Raw genomic sequence first — 17315 nt, 5'->3', positions numbered from 1 at the left:
CTTCTGCGTCCCCTACCTCAGTAGACGGCACCACTGTTTGATCCTACAGCCTTCACTCTTCTCCATTCCCACATCGGGTCCTGTCTATCAGCAGGAAATGTCAGCTCCTACAAGTGTTCTGACAGAACCCACGGCTTTGTATCTCCTAGCCCAGGATCCCCACCATCTCTCTCCAGGCATCTGAAACAGTACCCCCCCACACACACACCCCAAAAAGTTCTCTGCTTCAGGTCTCTCTTCACCAGCAGTCCCCACACCACCACCACCACCACTCACACACACATATCTGAACACATTCCTCCTCCTGCTTAAAACCATTCCAACTGCTTCCTATTACCCTGAGGATGCTGTCCGGGCTCTTTCATATGGCCCACAAGACTGTTCACAACCCAACCACATCTCCTCCCCAGCCGCAGCACCCACAAACCTTAGGGGAAGTGAGACTTCACTTTGCAATCTCAGCCCCTACTACTGCATGACCTTTGTCAAGCCATGGTCTTTATAGGCTTCAGCTTCTTCAACTATGAAGCATATGGAGACAATAATGCATAAGATAATGGGTGTAAAGCCCTTGATACTGTTCCCAACAAGTGTTTAACCCCAGTAACTTACAACTCTAACTGGTGGTGTCCCCATTCTTGCTACTGGTCCTCTCTCTTTCCCCTTATTCCCTTCCTAAAACAAAGCCTAAGTTGAATTCTCCATCACATTTGAACCAGACTCTGTGGATAATTCACAAACACGTCCAAGCTCCTTCCTGGGGAACTGCAATGGAGCTACTCCTGGGGCTGGTGAAGAACAAAATGAGGGCTCTTCCCTGCCTTCCTTTTGCAGAATGGAGGAGGAGCAGAGAATAGGGGAGAAAGTGGGTCAGAACAGAGAGAAGGGACTGGGGCTGTTGCCACTGTGTCTTCCTCTCTACAGGCTGGGATCATTTACTATAGCCAGGAACAGTACTTCCACCATGTGCAGCAGGCTGCGGCCGTGGGCCTGGAAAAATTCAGCAATGACCCTATCCTACAGTTCTTTAAAACCTATGGGATCCTCAGGGAAGGTAAGGACTTGCCAGTGTTGGCCTTCTGACGTCAGGCACCAGCCCAGCACTGACACTCTGGCTCCACCTGGAAAGTCTCCTTATACCCCAACCATGTTCCCATGGAGAGAGTCTTACACTCAGTAGCTAGGTTCCCAGGTTAATCCACACATGGCTGTGTAATACATATCTAGTTGACTTTTGAGACATCAGAGAGCTCACTACCCTTGCTCTGCACCTCAGTTTCCCTCTCTGGAAAATGAGTGGGTGGGGAGACATGACTGCCTGCTTATTGGGTGAATCCCAGGCTTGGAAACTGGGATCTGGTAGTGCAGGAAAAGGAGGAAGTGGTAGGTATGGGTAAAGGCAAGTATGGTGCAGGAGCAGGGGGAGGAACGAGCCTCACACAGGTGCTGACTCACTGACAGTTGGAAGGTAGTCCTGGGCCGGGGGCTGGCAGAGCCACCGATGGCCAACGTCAATGGATGCAGAGGGGTATGTGTACTCTGAGGCTCTTGAGCAGCTAGCTGGAATGACCTGACGTCCTTCTTCAGAACTGACCCCCAGGCCCAAATCCTGGCCTCACAGGTGTCCCTTCAAGTACTCACAGGTACATCTGAGCTCCAAGCCCTCTAGCCCCTGGCAGCCTGGACCGTGGGACCAGCAGCTGTTTCAGGGAACTTGGGCCATTGGGGACGTTTGGACCAGTTAGCCTAATGATTCTGGGTGAAGCCAGGTGGTGCCAAGCCTTGAGTCAGCTCTGACAAGGGCTCCCATGTGTCTGCCACAGAGCCTCCTGCCCTCTGGGGACATAACCGTGTGGGCTTTTCTTTGCAGAACACATCCAGGATGCCATCAGCAACCTGGAGAGCATCCGGAATCATCCAGACGTGTCCTTGTGCTCCATCATGGCCCTCATTTACGCTCACAAGTGCTGTGAAACCATCGGTGAGTGCAGCCAGGCCCAGCAAGGCCTGGCCCCACTGCGGGAAGACAGCCCCACTCCAGAGCCGCAGCCCCCCCAAGGGCTGTCACAGGAGGTGGGCTCACCAGTGACAGCCCCTGCCGTTGGCCAGTGAGGAGTGGTTTCTGTTCTCTCCCCTTGGGATCCTCAAGGAAGATCCCATGCCCAGGTTCAGCTGAGTGGGAGCCACGGGCAAAGAGCATGACAGTGGGAGGGGTCCTCTTTCCAGATCCCCCGAGTTGGGAAGACACCCTGCTTTCCTTTGCCCAGACTTTGTTGAGACAAATGAAGTTGATATAAATAATTCCACCCCTAATGTCCACCGCTCTAGAGTCAGGGAAAGATTCCAAGACACTACAAACAACTATTTCCCCTCTCAGGATGGGTTGTGGGGCTGAGGTAGGGGATTCAGTTTGGTCTGTCCGCTCGGCAAACTGCTGGGCACAGGGGAGAAAAGTGAAACCTCAGACAGCAAACCCAAGTCCCGGCGTGGGCAGCTCCTGTGGTTTCCAGGCCCTGGGCTGGCATGTAGTCTGCTGTGTGTTGAAGGAGGCTCAGAGTGGCCAGAGGCAGCTCCCAGGGCCCTCAGTGCCTCCTGCAGGACCAGGCAGCCCTCCTCCCTCTGACTCACCCTCTTCCTCCTCTCGGATTCACAGACCAGGAAGCCATTCAGGAGCTCGAGAGCAGCCTGAAGGAAGTCCGCAATATGGCCAGCGCGACGGCCCTGTACTATGCCGGCCTCTTCCTCTGGCTCATGGGCCGCCATGACAAGGCCCGGGAGTACATCAACCGCACCCTGAAGATCTCCAGCAGCTCCAGAGAGGTACCTGCCTCAGGCGTCAAGGGGACAGCAGCTGCAGAGAGCAGCCTCCCAACGCAGCCGAGGGTGGTGGCCGTTACTCCCGCGGAGCACCCTGGGACTGGGAGAGTGCCGTACCCGGGCACTGACGAGACCCCCGGGCTCATAGGAGCCCCCACCCACGTTGTCTCAGTGGTTAGCTGAGGACACATTGGCATGTGTGCAGAGTCTAATCTGCAGACAGCTGTTCTGAGGCCTCTACTGTGTGTTTTTTAGATCTTGGATTAGGTGCCGACATTTTGAAATCAAAAGATTTTTGCCTAAAAGCCCAGATTTCTGGGTTCTTTTGGAAAACTAGACGAGTTGGCTATGCTGGGCCTACCTTCCCTCCTTGCAGTGGTCTGCTGGGTATCAGTGGTGGCCCATACGGCAGATTCTCACACGCGGTGCATCGGGACTAATATAGAGTTTGAAGCCTCAGTCTAGGCTCAGGCTCGTTGCCACCTCAGCAGGGATGATCTCACCCCCAAGGGGGTGAAAATTGGTTCCCTGAGGAGGGGGTGAAAAAACTCTTACCATTTATGTATAAAACACAGATTTATACACTGCATAAACAGATAGTAGTATATCTGTGATATTAAAATGTCTTGGAGGGAGAGGGAATGATTAAGAAAAATGTCTGAAAAGGCCCCTTAGGAGGGGAGCGATGGGAAAGAGTTGAGAAGCACTGGTCTAGGGCATGAGGGCTGCTTCAGGCCAGTGTCACCCCAGTGCCCCGTGACCTCACCTCCCAGGCCTGGCCACCTGTCTGCCAGCACAGGCTGGGTGAAGACTGGAGCAGAGCCCACAAGGCCCTCAAGCTCCAAATGGCTCCTGTTCACCCCCCAAGAAGGCATTCCCACCTCCCACACAGTCCAGGCCCTGCGCAGGGCTAAGGCCCACGTGGAGAGAGCAGGAGAGGCCGTGCCCAGTGACGCATGGTGGCCTTCTGACCCCAGTGTAGAGTAAACAGGCAATGACAAGATAGGTGACAATATGTCAGTAGGAACAGCAGAGCCGTGGGGTTCCCGGGGAGGGCCCACCCTCAGCCTGGAAGATCACGGAAGGCCTCCGACAGGAGGGTCCTCCTAGGCGGAATTTGAGAGACTTGTGGAGTTAATCAGGTGAAGGGGTTTGCCTGGGAGCGCTGTGTGGGGACAGGAGCAAGCAGAGCAAAGTCCTGGCAGTGGGAGGGAGCTGGGCTGTCCTGGGATCTGCAAGTAGGTGCGCCTGGAGGGGTCTCGGGGTGCAGAGTGACAGGGGTGGGACATGAGGCAGGAGAGCAGGCTGGGTCGAGGCTCTGCAAGACCCAGGACTTCATCTTCTGTCTTGTTCTGATCCCAGGGCTATGTGCTCCGAGGCTGGGTGGACCTCACCTCAGACAAGCCCCACACCGTGAAGAAATCCATCAAGTACCTGGAACAAGGAGTGCAGGACAGCAAAGATGTGCTGGGACTGATGGGAAAGGTGGGCAGTGGGGGGAGGGGAACAATCCCTACCTGGGCCATTAGAGCCAGAGACCCTCTGTCTCTGGGCCCTTACCTGGCTGATGAGGAGTGGGGGCCCAGAGAGGGTCAGGGTCACACAGCAGCCCAGGGCCCACTCGGTTCTCACAATCACACCTGCTCAGTCTGAGTCCCCATCTCGTTCTGCATGGGGTCTTGTCAGGGTCTGTCTTTTTTTCTCCGTATCTTTCTATCACGCTTTCTCTTCTCACCTATTAAGTTCAGTGGGGCAAAAGAGAAGGGATGTATGTGGTTTGTGTTTTCCGATCTCAATTTAAATTAAGTTACATTTTCCTTATGTGACCCCCACTGAATCAGTCTGTGAAGGAAAAGCTAGCCCTCTTATTCTCTTCTCTTAGTATATATTTTCTTAGAAAATGAATATGTACTCATTAAAAAAACAGAAGGCTAAAAAAGTCAAAAGGTGAATTAAAATGACATCCTTCATGCTCCCCCTCCAAACAGCTCATGTGGACCTTTTGGGGCCTTAGTGTGTTCCAGTCTTTTCTCTATGCATGTGGTTCAGGGTGTGCCTTAGAAGGGCTTTCTGGGAAACAGAAGCCAAGGAGAGCCTCATGCAGCAGGTGTATTGGGGGCACCCTTGGGACCAACACCTGTGGGGAAAGGGACAGAAGCAGGACTGGATAGCAGGAGAAATTGGGCTGTGACACAGCCATAGCAAAGGCCTCAGCCAACTCGGGGTTCTAGAGCTGGGGTGGCCTATCCCTGACCTCCTCCCTGACCACATGCCGGATGGGGGCTACCCCTGGGGAGGGGGTGACCTGGCATGAGGCCGCTGCCTTTAGCCATGGATGACCCCAGGGGGCAGGCCCCCCAGCAAGCTATCAGCTGCCAGCTCTCCTGGTCCTGAAGGGGACCCCACTGAGCACCCTCCACAGGGAGGGAGATAGTGTTGTTATTTAAGTTAGTTGTAATCATAAGGCATCTTATCATTCCGTTTCCTTTTCTTTATGTAAGATTTTGTCATAAGCCAGTGTCATTTTGAAAACTCCATTAAACCAATCCCCTGTTGTATGGACCTCATATAATTTGCCAGCCCCATTTCCTATTTTGGACATTGAGATTGTTTCCAATTTACACTTAGAAAGAGTGCTGCAGTGAGCACATCTATTCATCAATCTATCTAGAACAATACTCCTCTTGTTTTTAATAAGTTTTTTGAGGGCGGGTTGCCGAAGGTCTAACGTAAGCTATCCTTTTCAGAGTCCAGTTTCAAGTCCTTTGGGAGCATTGCTCTCTGCCCCTCAAGCACCTGCATCATGACACACTCGGGAGAACCTGGTGGCTCGCACTGGCCTGCACAGGCCAGAACCCCAGCCCAGTGGGCCTTGACAGAGAAAAAGCTATCAAGGGGGTTGCCTGCAAGCCCGAACTGACCCTGGGCCCGAGCGAGCAGTTTTCAGTGGTACACTTCAAGAAAGTGAATGGCAAACGAGTGGGCCTTATGTGGGACTGGAAAGTGCCCAGCACCCTCAGGTCTCCCCCAGGGGTGGCCCACACATGGCCTTGCCATATCCCGCACCTGCTAGGGCTCCCTGTCTCCCCTGAGCCCTTGCTTTGCCTGTCCAGGAACCCAAGCCTGCTGCGGACTTTGATCTGTGACTTTGAGGGATGACTCCTTCCCCTGGGGATTGGAGGGATTCCCTGGCACAGCTGAGGGGACCTGCAGCACCCCTGTGTCAGACTCTGCTCCTGTTCTGGTAGAGACCTGGACACCCCCTCTCCCCCGACCTCCCTTCGTGAGCACTGATGGAGGGTCTTCTCTTGGGCTTTCAACAGGCAACCTACTTCATGTTGCAGCAGAACTACTCGGGGGCGCTGGAGGTGGTGAACCAGATCACCGTCGCCTCAGGGAACTTCCTGCCTGCCCTGGTCCTAAAGATGCGGCTGTTCTTGGCTCGGCAGGACTGGGAGCAGACAGTCGAAACAGGACACAGGTGAGGGGCGGGGGTCAGCCAACACCACTGCACCAGTGTGCTGCTGCTTTCCTTTTTCACAAGCTAATATGTTCCCATCTTACAAGCTGGGGAGAGGGCAGACACCATGTATTTGATGGAACAAGACATAAAAGTAAATACTGTCAACAGAGCAGGTAGCAATAGTGATGCGATCATATGGGGGGGGGCAGGGAGGCCGTGGCTTCTGATGGACAAAGAAATGGGCATATCTAGAGGTATAAGCACATTGTTAGGAGACAGGTGGGGGGAGTGACCCAAAGAACCCAAAGCACCCAGGGTTACAGGGCAACAAGCTGTTGCCTCTAAAGAATAGGGGGTGGGGGGCATAAAGGGACTGTTGCATTATTTAATTGTTGTAAACTATGGGTATGATATACTGTGATAAAAACTTCAGGGGGCAAGGTCATTGGTGACCAGGAGAAGACCTTTAGCTGAGGCTGGGCCCATCGGCCAGACAACCAGAGCTGGGGAGTTCCTGGGGCTTGTGGAAGCCAGACACCAAGTCGGGGTGACCTTGGAGCGTGGTCACTGTCCATAGAAATAAAGACCATTTGGGGGGAGGGATGTTTGATGGAAGGTTTTCTGAGGATGGAATTTTCGGAGATAACTGAAGCTTACTCTTTAAACTCTAACACTTGAACTATTTTCATTAAGTAAATTAAAATGTATGCTACTCATTTTCTTCCTAAAAAGAGTTAACAGATTATTTTTTTTCTGAGTGACCACAAGTTATCACTATGAATCGTTACTAAATGGTGGTACCGTACGGCACAGTTCAAAACCAAAACAAAACACAAGCAGACCTCTTTCTTCCCAGTGGAGAGATGGTAATACCTGTAATGATCAGCCCTGGAATTTGCATCCCAGAGAGAGGCACGCGGTAGCAAAGGAACATGATTCGAGCCTGCTCAGCCCACAGGGGCCCCCTCGTGAGTGCCTGTGTGGGCCTCGGCTTCCCTCTCTCACAGTTGACACCTGGCCAGTGTCCTCGGCAGGAGCTGGGTCAAGAGCTTGCTTTAGAGGCTTGGCCTTCGTCCAGCGGGATCCTGGGAACACCTGGCTGAAGGCCACAACCATGGTGTGCGCAGCCTCCCTCGCCCAAGGCCCTGCTGCCCTGCCCACGGGGAACAGTGTTTAGTGCCAACAGGCTGAGTCCCACACCCAATGCCTGCCCTCCTGGAGGTTTCCCCAGCTAGTGGTGTTCACAGAACTCCCCCACTGTTTTTTATTTAAAAGAAAAATTTTAAATGTGTTTTTAAAGTTTGTTTATTTATTTACTTATTTATTTAAGCAATCTCTACGCCCAGCGTGGGGCTTGAACTCACAACCCCGAGATCGGGAGTCCTGTGCTCTACGGACTGAGCGAGGCCGGCACCCTGCCCCCATTGGTTTTTAAATCTCTGCCCCCTCTAGGTGTGTTTCTCTTTACATCCCTAATATTATTTATTTTTCCCTTCCCTCTTATTTTTCCTCATCAACATTAAAGTAATTTGTTTCTTTCATTAGTCTTTTTAAAGACCCAGCTTTGAGTTTTGTAGCTGGTGTCTATCACACCTCTGTTTTCTACTTTGTTAATGTCTGTTCTTTATGATTTCCTGCCAGCTCCTTCCTACGGGCTGTTCTGCTCTGGTTTTCTAACCTTGAGTGGGATGACTGGTTCATCCATTCTCAATTTTCTTTTAGAATATAAGTGGTTTAAGTCTGTGCATGTCCCTCAAGGTACCATTCTAGCAGGATCTACACATTTGGATGTGATATTTTCGGTATCATTTGGTTCTAAGAATTTTCTAATATCCATTCTGATTCTTCTTTAGTCCATAAGTTATTTAAAGGTTTTTCTTTAATTTCCAAATGTATTTGGTTCCCAGTACCTTCAGAATCACTCTAAAGGGTTAGAACCATTTGAACGTTGACTGCCTAATCAATCCTGTTGGAATTTTGTATGTTAATTAGAATAACCCTCTATGAAGCACAAGGGCATCCCTGACCAGGCTGAAAAATAGGAAGTTTCCAATAAAGAAACAGAATATCAAAAACCCCATAGTATGTATGACCGGAAACTGTGTCTTCACAATGACACATGATGGAAAGCAAGCTTCCCTTTCTATCATTCAACCACAGATGACTCCCCAAGCACCTCTCCACCACCCTGGAACCATGGGACCATGGTACCATGATCATGTCTGTGATACTTGGAATATGAATAGACTTTTGTCACAAATCGCCCCAGATACATGACTTAAATAACATGAGAGGTTATTCCTCTCTCAAGCAAAAGTCTAGGTGGTTGTCCAGGACTGGGGCAGCAACTTAACTCTGTAGTGTCCCACGCCCCTTATGTCTTGCTGCTCTACCATTCCTGGTATGTGGCTCACGTGGTCCACGTTTCAGCCAGCAAGAAGGAGGAAAGAGAAGAAAGAGAAGGCAGGCTCTAAGGATAGAGCTTGATGTCACCTGGGGCACTTGCACTCACATCCAGTTGGCCGGAACTTAATCACAGGGCCACACCTCAGCTGCAGGGGAAGGCTGGGAGTTGTAGTCTTTACTCTGGGTAGCCGTGAGCCCAGCCACATGGGGAGTTCCATTATTGAAAGGAGAAAGGGAGACTGGATATGGATATTTCAAGACAATCGTGAGTGGCTTGCCGCACCATGCTAGCCTGGCCTACGAATACTCTCAGTTTATGGGGCTCCTCTTCCTATTCCAGAATCCTAGAAAAAGATGATTGTAATATCGATGCCTACCAAATCCTAGCTGTGCATGAGCTTGCAAGAGAAGGAAACATGACCACAGTAAGTTCTTTCAAGACGCGGGAGTTGGGCCTTGAAACAAGCACAGCCTGTGGGGGGGTGGCTCTTAGTGCCTCCATCCCCAGGGCCTCGGAGGGCGCTCCCTGGATCTCGGCTCTCTCCCTTCCTCCTCACCTCCCTATAAGGAGGAGGTCAGGGGGTCTGCTGTGGTTTGCTCTTTGGGCAGGGAGTGAGGTTGACTCTGGTTCTGCCCTGTGTTACCTGTGTGAGCCTGGGCAGGTTCACCCGGAGAAGCCCCAGGCTCCTCATTCATAAACTGAAGATAACTCCAACCACTTTGTGGGGTTGTCAGAAAGACTAAGTGGGATGACAGGTGGGAGAACTTGGAGTAGTGCCTGATTTCGGGAAATGCCATTTTTTTAAGGAGTGGCTGGAACCCCTCAGCTATTGGCCAGGTAGGACCTGGCCCCAGACTTGCTCCTAAGCCCTGTAGTTTTCCAAAGAAACCCAAAACGGTCTTCAAACACAGTCAGACACATCTGGTATTCTTCATGAAAACCTTGATGCCCGGACAGGTTTTTATTTTCAAGAAGAGTTTGTGTTTTCAGCCACAACATTGCCTTTTGAATAAATGCATTGCCTCTGTAAAGAGTGGCAAATTAGGAGTCTGTAAGGGTTTCACGATAGGAAGAGGAAGCTTCTGGTTCCTTCTGCACAGCTCTGAGACTATGGATTTTGTGGGGTGGGGTGAGATGGAGGGTACAGTCCATACTTGGGAAGAACCCTCACCAAGGGCCCCAATGCCATCTCTGGGTAGGAACAGGAGAATGGGCCTGTCCTCAGCTCCGTGCATTCCCAAAACCTTGGGCAGGCCTTCCTGGGGCCTGGCCTGAGGGTTATTCCCAGCAGCAGAGTTAGCATTAATGCCCCTCCGTCATCCCTCACCCCCCATCTCAACCCCTGGGGTTCACCCCTCTCCCCAGGCCTGGCTGCTCAGTGCTATCCTTGCTTGCATCTACTAAGCAGAGTAGTCCCGCCCCATCCAGGGTTTCCCTTCTGGCACTTCAACAACTTTGTGTTGGAAAGAACACAGGCTTTGGAGTCAGTCACCCAGTTGGCTGAGTGACCTCAGGCAAATTCCCTAACCTTTCTGACCCTTCGTCTGCCAGACGGGAAAGTTCAGAGAGTTACACTGACTTACAGGGTCATTGGGAGGATTCACTGGAGTGATGGACAGGCACCAGTGTGGTGACTCCCATCCACATGGAGCAGAGGCTCAGGGCCAGGGACCCACCGTGACCATCTGCTCTCGAGCCAGCCCAGCTGGTGCGCTGCCGGCCTGGTGGGCTGCTGTGTGGGCACCGTGACAGCTGGCTTCTGGCTCTGGCGGGGCGGGGGGGGTCTGAAACGGCACCTTCTCTTCACAAATCTGTGAACAAAGGGGCAGTGCCAGCTCTTGGCTGAACAGTGCTCCCAAAAGCTCCACCTACGGGGCTTTAAAATAATCCTGGGCCCACCCCAGTCCAGTTGAATCCAAATCTCTGGGGCTGGCTCCCAGGCATGTATTGTAAGATCTCCCAGGGGATGCTGGGGTTAAAACCTCTGCCCAACTCCCATTTTATGTTACCTTTGACCTTGTCTGTTTTGTCCCCCACAGGCTGCCAATCATGTTAGAAATCTGATTAAGGCACTGGAGACAAGAGAGCCCCAAAATCCAAGCCTCCATCTTAAAAAAATTCTTGTGGTTAGCAGGCTGGTAAGAAGGTTTTCCAAGTTTCTGAAATCGTACTTCTTGCTATGTTCTTAAGGGGAGTGCTGTGGCTCTCTGAAAGCTGCCCGGATACCCTGTCCTCCCGTCTCTGGCTCAAACTTGGCCTCTCAGGCTGGTGGGCCATACCCAGCGGCCCCTACCTGCCTCTGGCCAATAACTATATCATGTAGGCTCTGTATCTGGGCCCAAATGCTGCTCAGAGATGCTGTAAAGATCATCGCGATTGAGTCTGGAAGTGCTTTTAGAGTAGGAGGTCCCTTATTTGGGGGAAGAGGGCTGTGCCCGGCCGTGACACCCCACTGCCATATTCTCTCTGTGGAAGTGATCTGGAAAGGCGGGCCTGCCTGTACCTCTCTGACATCAGGCAGGTTGCCAAACAATCTGTCTCTGTCAGACCCTTCAGCCCCAAAGCAAGATTTACTAGAAGGAATTGCTGCAAAAACTGGGATAGCTCTGGGGCCTTGGGAACCAGAACCGTGGGGTCAAATGCCATAGGGACACCATCTCTCCTGCAGAGCCACAGATCTGTATCTGATGCTCTCTGCTCATTCTACACATCTGGCAGCGGCCACTTCCCATCAACGGGACACAAAAGAGCCTCTCTCACCCCGCTTCAGTTTTTTAAAAACTTCTTGGTGACTTGGACCAATTATTGTGGCCAGACAGGAGATAGGCCCTTTGGAGGGCCCTGCGCCTGGAGGCAGGTTCCCCAGATGTGGCCAGGGTGAGGTTCTTTGGAAGCCGGACAACCACACAGACCCAGCTATGGGTGGCAGGCAGCCCTGAGGCTCTCCTGAGCAGCCCCCAGCAGGCCTGTCGAAGTGTCCCCCGTTTCTGACCTGGCCTTGTTCAGACAGGCTAGACTGACTGGTTTCTCTATTCCCGTGTGTCCGTTCCTTGCAGTGTGGGAAGCACCAGGCGATTCTACGGCTAGTGTGTGGCTTCATCGAGCGCACATTCATGGCCACACCGTCCTATGCCCATGTGGCCACACAGCTGGGCTATCTCTTCATCCTGCAGGATCAAGTGAGGGAGGCATCTCTGTGGTACTCGGAGGCCATGAAATTGGACGAGAGCAGTGTGGCTGCCTTAACAGGTCTATGCAGGTTGGGGCGGGGCGGGAGTGGGGGGGCCAAGGGAAGGCAGGTAGCAGGGTAGCCTCCATGGATCCGGAAGATCCCTGTGTGAGTTTGGGCGTACATTGTATGAGGGGTGCCTTTCCACGACATAGAAACGGAAACTGGTATGCCAGCAGAGGCAGAGATGGGGCAGCTGAAGATATGAGTTGACCCATTTTCCCTCCAGATAGCTCCAGGAAAAACAGAAATTTAAAAAACAAACTAACAAAAAAACCAAGCTGAGGGTCACTGGAAGCTGGGTGGGGCCATCAGTGAGATAATGAGATAACAGGAGGATTACTGACAGGCAGAGAATGCAATCAAGGAGGCCTTAAGGGGGGTGGGGCAGGAGGGAGCAGAGCCCCCATGCTTCCCACCACCAGAGACATGAAGGACAAAAATCCTTGCTGCTCCACACACGGGCCACATCCCCTGACATTCCCCCACCTGGCCCAGTCCTTCCCCACTTCCACGTTCAGGGGAGACCCCCAGCCCGTCAGCCCGTCAGCCCGAAGGGAAGTCCACCAGCCAGAATAATCATCCCACGCACCAGCCCAGGCGCACTGTCAGGTGTCAGCTGGAGTCACCCTCTCATCTGACCAGTCTCGGAAAATCGGTGACCTTAACAATTTGGGAAATGTGCTTTAGCTGCTAATACTCGTCAGTCTAGTCCATTTGTAAATCTGCTAACAGTCTGAAAGAGGGGCCGGGTGGAACAGGCGAAGCCACGGCCCTCTGAGGAGCAAAGTTAAAGTCGGATACAGAGAAGACTCCCCCCTCCCCCACTAAAACACCTCCAGTGTTTGCAGAGGCTATAATGTGAGTCAACAAGTAAAGAACAGGCTACTGTGAAAAAGGTTATAGGGAACAAAAAAGTTACTGAAAATTAAAAATACGATTGCAAAGTACAAAATTTCATAGATGAGCCAAATGGTGGGATGGATAGAAGTGAAAACCAAGATGGTAATTAGGAAGACAGTCAGGAATAAATACACCAAAATGACCAGGAAATACCTATAAAGGAGGAATAGTAAGAATAGATGGATTTGTCTTCCCAAATCCAAAACACAGTAGGAAACAACAGTAGTTAAGTCAGCTTGAGGCCGATGCTGGAATAAAGGGACGGCTAAATGGCACAGAAACAGGTCTTACGAATAAGGTGACATTTCAAGCCAATATGGTGGTAGGTTTCAATAACTCGTGGCTGGACGTGTGGCTATCCAGTATGAAAAAAGTAAAGGGAAGCTCCCATCTCAAACCACACTCAAAAATAGACTCCAGTTTATCGGCTCGGTTGGTAGAGCACATGACTCTGGATCTTGAGGATGTGAGTTCGAGACCCACGTTGGGGGATGGGGGTAGAGATAAGTTAAAAAATAAAAAATAAACTCCAGATGAATTAAATATGTAAACATAGAAATTCAATCGGACTTGGCTTCCCTGGGAGAAACTCAGAGGCTGGAAATGAAAATATCTTACCAATTTGACTATGCAAAAATTTAAAACTAATGGACGGCAAAAGACACTGAAAAATAATTAAGATGTAAAGGGCAAACTCATGGAAAATGTTTGTTACAAAGGATTAATCATCTTAATATATAAAAAGAAAACAACCCTAAGAGAAAAACAGCCTAAAGCTATGTATGGAGATTCATAGTAGAAAAGAAAAAGGCCATTCAATACATGAAAAAAAAAGTTCCTTTTCCCTGGCAATAAGAAAAAAAGTGAATTCAAATGAGTTGCTATTCACTTTTTAGACTGGCAAAGAGTAAAGCATGTCTGCAAGGTTGTGGGGAAAGGCCACTTTCAAATTCTTGGCAGTAATATTAACTGAAATGTCTCTGGAGGACAAGTCAGCCTTATCTGTCAACATTTTAGATATACATGCCCTTTGACCCATCGGCTCAACACGGAAATACGTTTACCATGGCCGTGCAACATTTAAGTGTCAAAAGCAAACTAAATGTGAGATGAGGTGTCCTTCAGTGGGGCCACAGTCAAATACAATGTCGCATCCGCAGTGGCATATTATGTTGTCATTAAAGAGAGTGGGGTGGATGTGTGTAAACTGACGCGTATCACGTAGACGTGTACACACTGCTGACAAATGAATGCTTAGAAAGATGGTTGAATATACCGCAAATTGTTAATGGCGGTTACCCTTGGAGAGAGACCTGCTTAAAGCTGGAGCGTGAGCTAGGGATGTGTTTCCATATTGCCTCATGCTTTGAATTCCTCACCCTGAGCATTCCTCACCCTTCCTTCCGCTGTCTCATCTGTGCTCCTTGGCGGGCTGGCCTGCTGGCTCCCTGTCAGAGCCGGCTGTTCATGCTTGTTCTATCCCGGGCCCAGGGATCATCTGGTGCCAGATCCTGGACGGCCACCTGGAGGAGGCAGAGCACCAGCTGGAATTCCTGAAGGAGGTGCAGCAGTCCCTTGGGAAGTCTCAGGTCAGAGCTCTCTGGGGGCATGGGTTGCTCCACGATTGGGTCCCCCACCCTCCTCCTACCCAGTTTCCAGTATCCAGCAGCCCACATGGCCTGGACTCCTGTGTCACCCTCGCCTGCCCGCTGCCCAGCTGGCGTTGGTGCTGAGACCTGGACCTGCCTCCCACAGGTGCTGGTTTTCCTCCAGGCCCTTCTGGCATCCCGGAAGCACAAGGGGGAGCAGGAAGTCACTGCCCTCCTGAAGGAGGCTGCGGAGCTACACTTCTCCAGCATGCAGGGCCTCCCCCTGGGCTCCGAGTACTTTGAAAAACTGGACCCCCTCTTCCTGGTCTGCCTCGCCAAGGAGTACTTGTTCTTCTGCCCCAAGCAGGTTAGCAGAAGTCCTAGCCTCGGTCTGGACAGAGGCAGGGACCTCGCCTGGCTGGCCACCAGGCTGCTCTGTACCCCTGTGGCTGGGGAACTCCTTCTCCTTCAAACTTGCATGTGTAGCATATGAATAACCTGAGAGTTGTTCCAGTGCAGATTCTAATTGGGGGGGGTGAGGTGGGGGAGGAAGGGAGCCTCCCTCTGGAACAAGCTCCCAGGTGATGCCCATGCTGCTGGTCCTCAGACCACATGCAGAGGAGCAAGGCACTGGCCCCTGCCTTTATCCTAGAGAATAACCAGGCTCCTTTTTTCCAGAAGTCTTCTAAGAAGTCTGTTAGCCATCACTTGTTTGTCTGCTTTACTTGTTTGCCTATTTTCCCGGCCAGCCAAGATTCCCTGTGGGCAAGGATCATGTCTCCCCAGTGCCATGTAATGAGTTGTCCCGCAAATATTTATCGAGTGCACTAACCGTGTATGTGCCAGACTCCACATTAGGTACTGGGGACACAGTAGCGAGCAAAACCAAGTCCCCGTTCCCCGGAGCTTATGCCCCAGCCCTCGGCGGCACAGAGTAGATAATACGCATGTGGAACGAAGTAAAATTCCTTCACTGACACAGTGTTTTCTGAGAGCTTTAGGAGTCTGTCTGGCACGGGGCAGACCGTACAGCCAGGCCCCGTGTTCCTCCAGCCCCGGTCGCCGGGCCAGATCGTGTCTCCACTCCTTAAACAAGTCACCGTGATCCTGAATCCTGTAGTCAAAGCAGCGCCAGCTCTGATTGACCCACTGTATGTGATGGCTCAGGTCAAGTACCTCTCAGGTGAGCCCGCGGGCCCCTCACATCTGCTCATCTCTTCAGACACTGCCCTGGGTGAGCGCCCACAGGCCCCCTGCCTGGGGTGTTTCTTACACACGCGTGCACGCACACACGCACACATATACACACACACACACCCTCACCAGGCCTGCCCGCATGTCTGGTCTCCACTCCCCTGAAACTGCCCGACTTCCCTCGCCAGCAGGGCTCTCTCCCACCCGGCCCGCTGCTGCTTGCTTCCGTCCTCTACACCAGGTAAGAGTCCCTGAACTTCCATTATACACCAGGGACATGCTGACGGTGGGCTCCACGAGTCCTCAAAATAGGCAGAAATTCCCTCATGAGGTTTGCATTCTAGTGAGGGGAAGTAGACAGTAAACATATTAACTAAGCACACCCCTGCGTTGTTTGTTAGGACACAGTAATGCCATGGAGAAAACTAAAGCAGGGGAGGGGAGGGCGTGGCAGGGTTGCAGTTTTTTAAAGGTGGTCTGGAGGGCCTCATGGGGAGGTAAGACCCTGTAGCATTAGGCTTTCAGGGTGGCCAGAGCAATATCCTTCCAGCGTCTTCCATCTGAAGGCCCATGCCCAGGAGAGAGAGAGGGAAAGGGGGAGAAGCCTCCGTGGGAGCCTCATTGTCCTCTCTGAGTACTCTCCCCCGGAGGCCTTGCACCGAGTCTGCCTGGAAGACAAGCCGATTTCTGGTGTGCTGGGGCCTTCCGAAGGATCCCAAATGCCAAGGCATGTGTCTGGCCTCCGGCACTGCCTTGCGTGGGTCACGCTGTGCAAGAGAGCTTCCCCATCTTCATCCTCTGGCCTCCCAGTGTTTATCTGGGTTCCAGGCTTGCCCACAGTTTCAAGGGCTCCTGGGTATGAGGCGAGAGCAGGAGCATGCCCCCAGGGCTGCTGGCAGCTGCCAACAAGTAGGTTTAGGGCCAAAGCCAGGTCTCCAGCTGCTTAAGTTGCCATAGTGACATATTCACATTTCTGCAGCACACAAGGAAGGATCGGGGAGTTGGGATCCACAAGCAGGTGCTCCCCACACACCAGGTTATGGACCCTGAGCAGGAGCTGTTGAGAGACCTGGATGCAGAGGGAGGAGGACCCTCCTATCAGCTCAGTGCACCCAACTCTTGGGCTGCCACCACTGCCCGCTGAGGGCCAGCCTGGCCTCAGGGAGACCCCGTAGCCTCCTAGTGCCAGAGCACTCAGCGCTCAGCCTCAGGAGCCAATGGTCCTGGATTTCAATGCTGACTTGGTCCCTTGCAAGCTGAGTGACTTATCGTCACGGGGTTCCAGTCCTACAGCTAAAAGACACAGATAATACTGCCAATCTTGTAGGGCCCAGCAAATATTAAACCACCCTTTCTAAAAGTGCTTTGCATGTGTTGGGCATAGAGCAAGTGGTTCATAGGTTGGGGCTATTATAGTTGCCGTTATTGTTAGGTTTCCTGCTGCTCTCAGGTGTGAGAATCAAGAGTTAAGTGTTCCCCGGAGCTTCCAGACGGAGGAGTGACGTGACTTAGTCGTCTCCCTGAGGGTTACGGAGAGAAAGGAGGGTTCACACCATGGTTTGAGTTTCCTGGCTTTTGTCTGGGTCAAGGAACAAAGTGTAGTTCTGATTTTAAGAAGAGACATCTGAGTGAAACAGAACAGAGCAGGGTTAAATGGCCAACTTGGGTATTTCCAGGTAAAGGGACATAGAAACTTCATTCTGCCTTTACTAC

The 17315-nt window shown here is 51.8% G+C and overlaps 1 protein-coding gene across 1 annotated transcript in view; it reads left to right on the top strand.

Annotated features, from left to right (window-relative positions):
• Positions 1–17315, top strand: part of TTC21A (tetratricopeptide repeat domain 21A) — a 32510-nt gene that overhangs the window by 614 nt on the left and 14581 nt on the right. The window contains exons 2-12 of the mRNA XM_026496751.4: positions 925–1054; positions 1871–1981; positions 2654–2820; positions 4180–4302; positions 6141–6298; positions 9027–9111; positions 10727–10825; positions 11744–11936; positions 14311–14408; positions 14575–14775; positions 15462–15591. Coding sequence (XP_026352536.1) covers positions 925–1054; positions 1871–1981; positions 2654–2820; positions 4180–4302; positions 6141–6298; positions 9027–9111; positions 10727–10825; positions 11744–11936; positions 14311–14408; positions 14575–14775; positions 15462–15591 — 1495 coding nt within the window. The remainder of the gene's footprint in view (positions 1–924; positions 1055–1870; positions 1982–2653; positions 2821–4179; positions 4303–6140; positions 6299–9026; positions 9112–10726; positions 10826–11743; positions 11937–14310; positions 14409–14574; positions 14776–15461; positions 15592–17315) is intronic.

This window comes from Ursus arctos, unplaced genomic scaffold, assembly GCF_023065955.2.
Source record: "Ursus arctos isolate Adak ecotype North America unplaced genomic scaffold, UrsArc2.0 scaffold_20, whole genome shotgun sequence".
Lineage (NCBI taxonomy): Eukaryota > Metazoa > Chordata > Mammalia > Carnivora > Ursidae > Ursus > Ursus arctos.
Note: the sequence above shows the minus strand (reverse complement) of the source record. Positions and strands in the feature narration are given on the sequence as shown.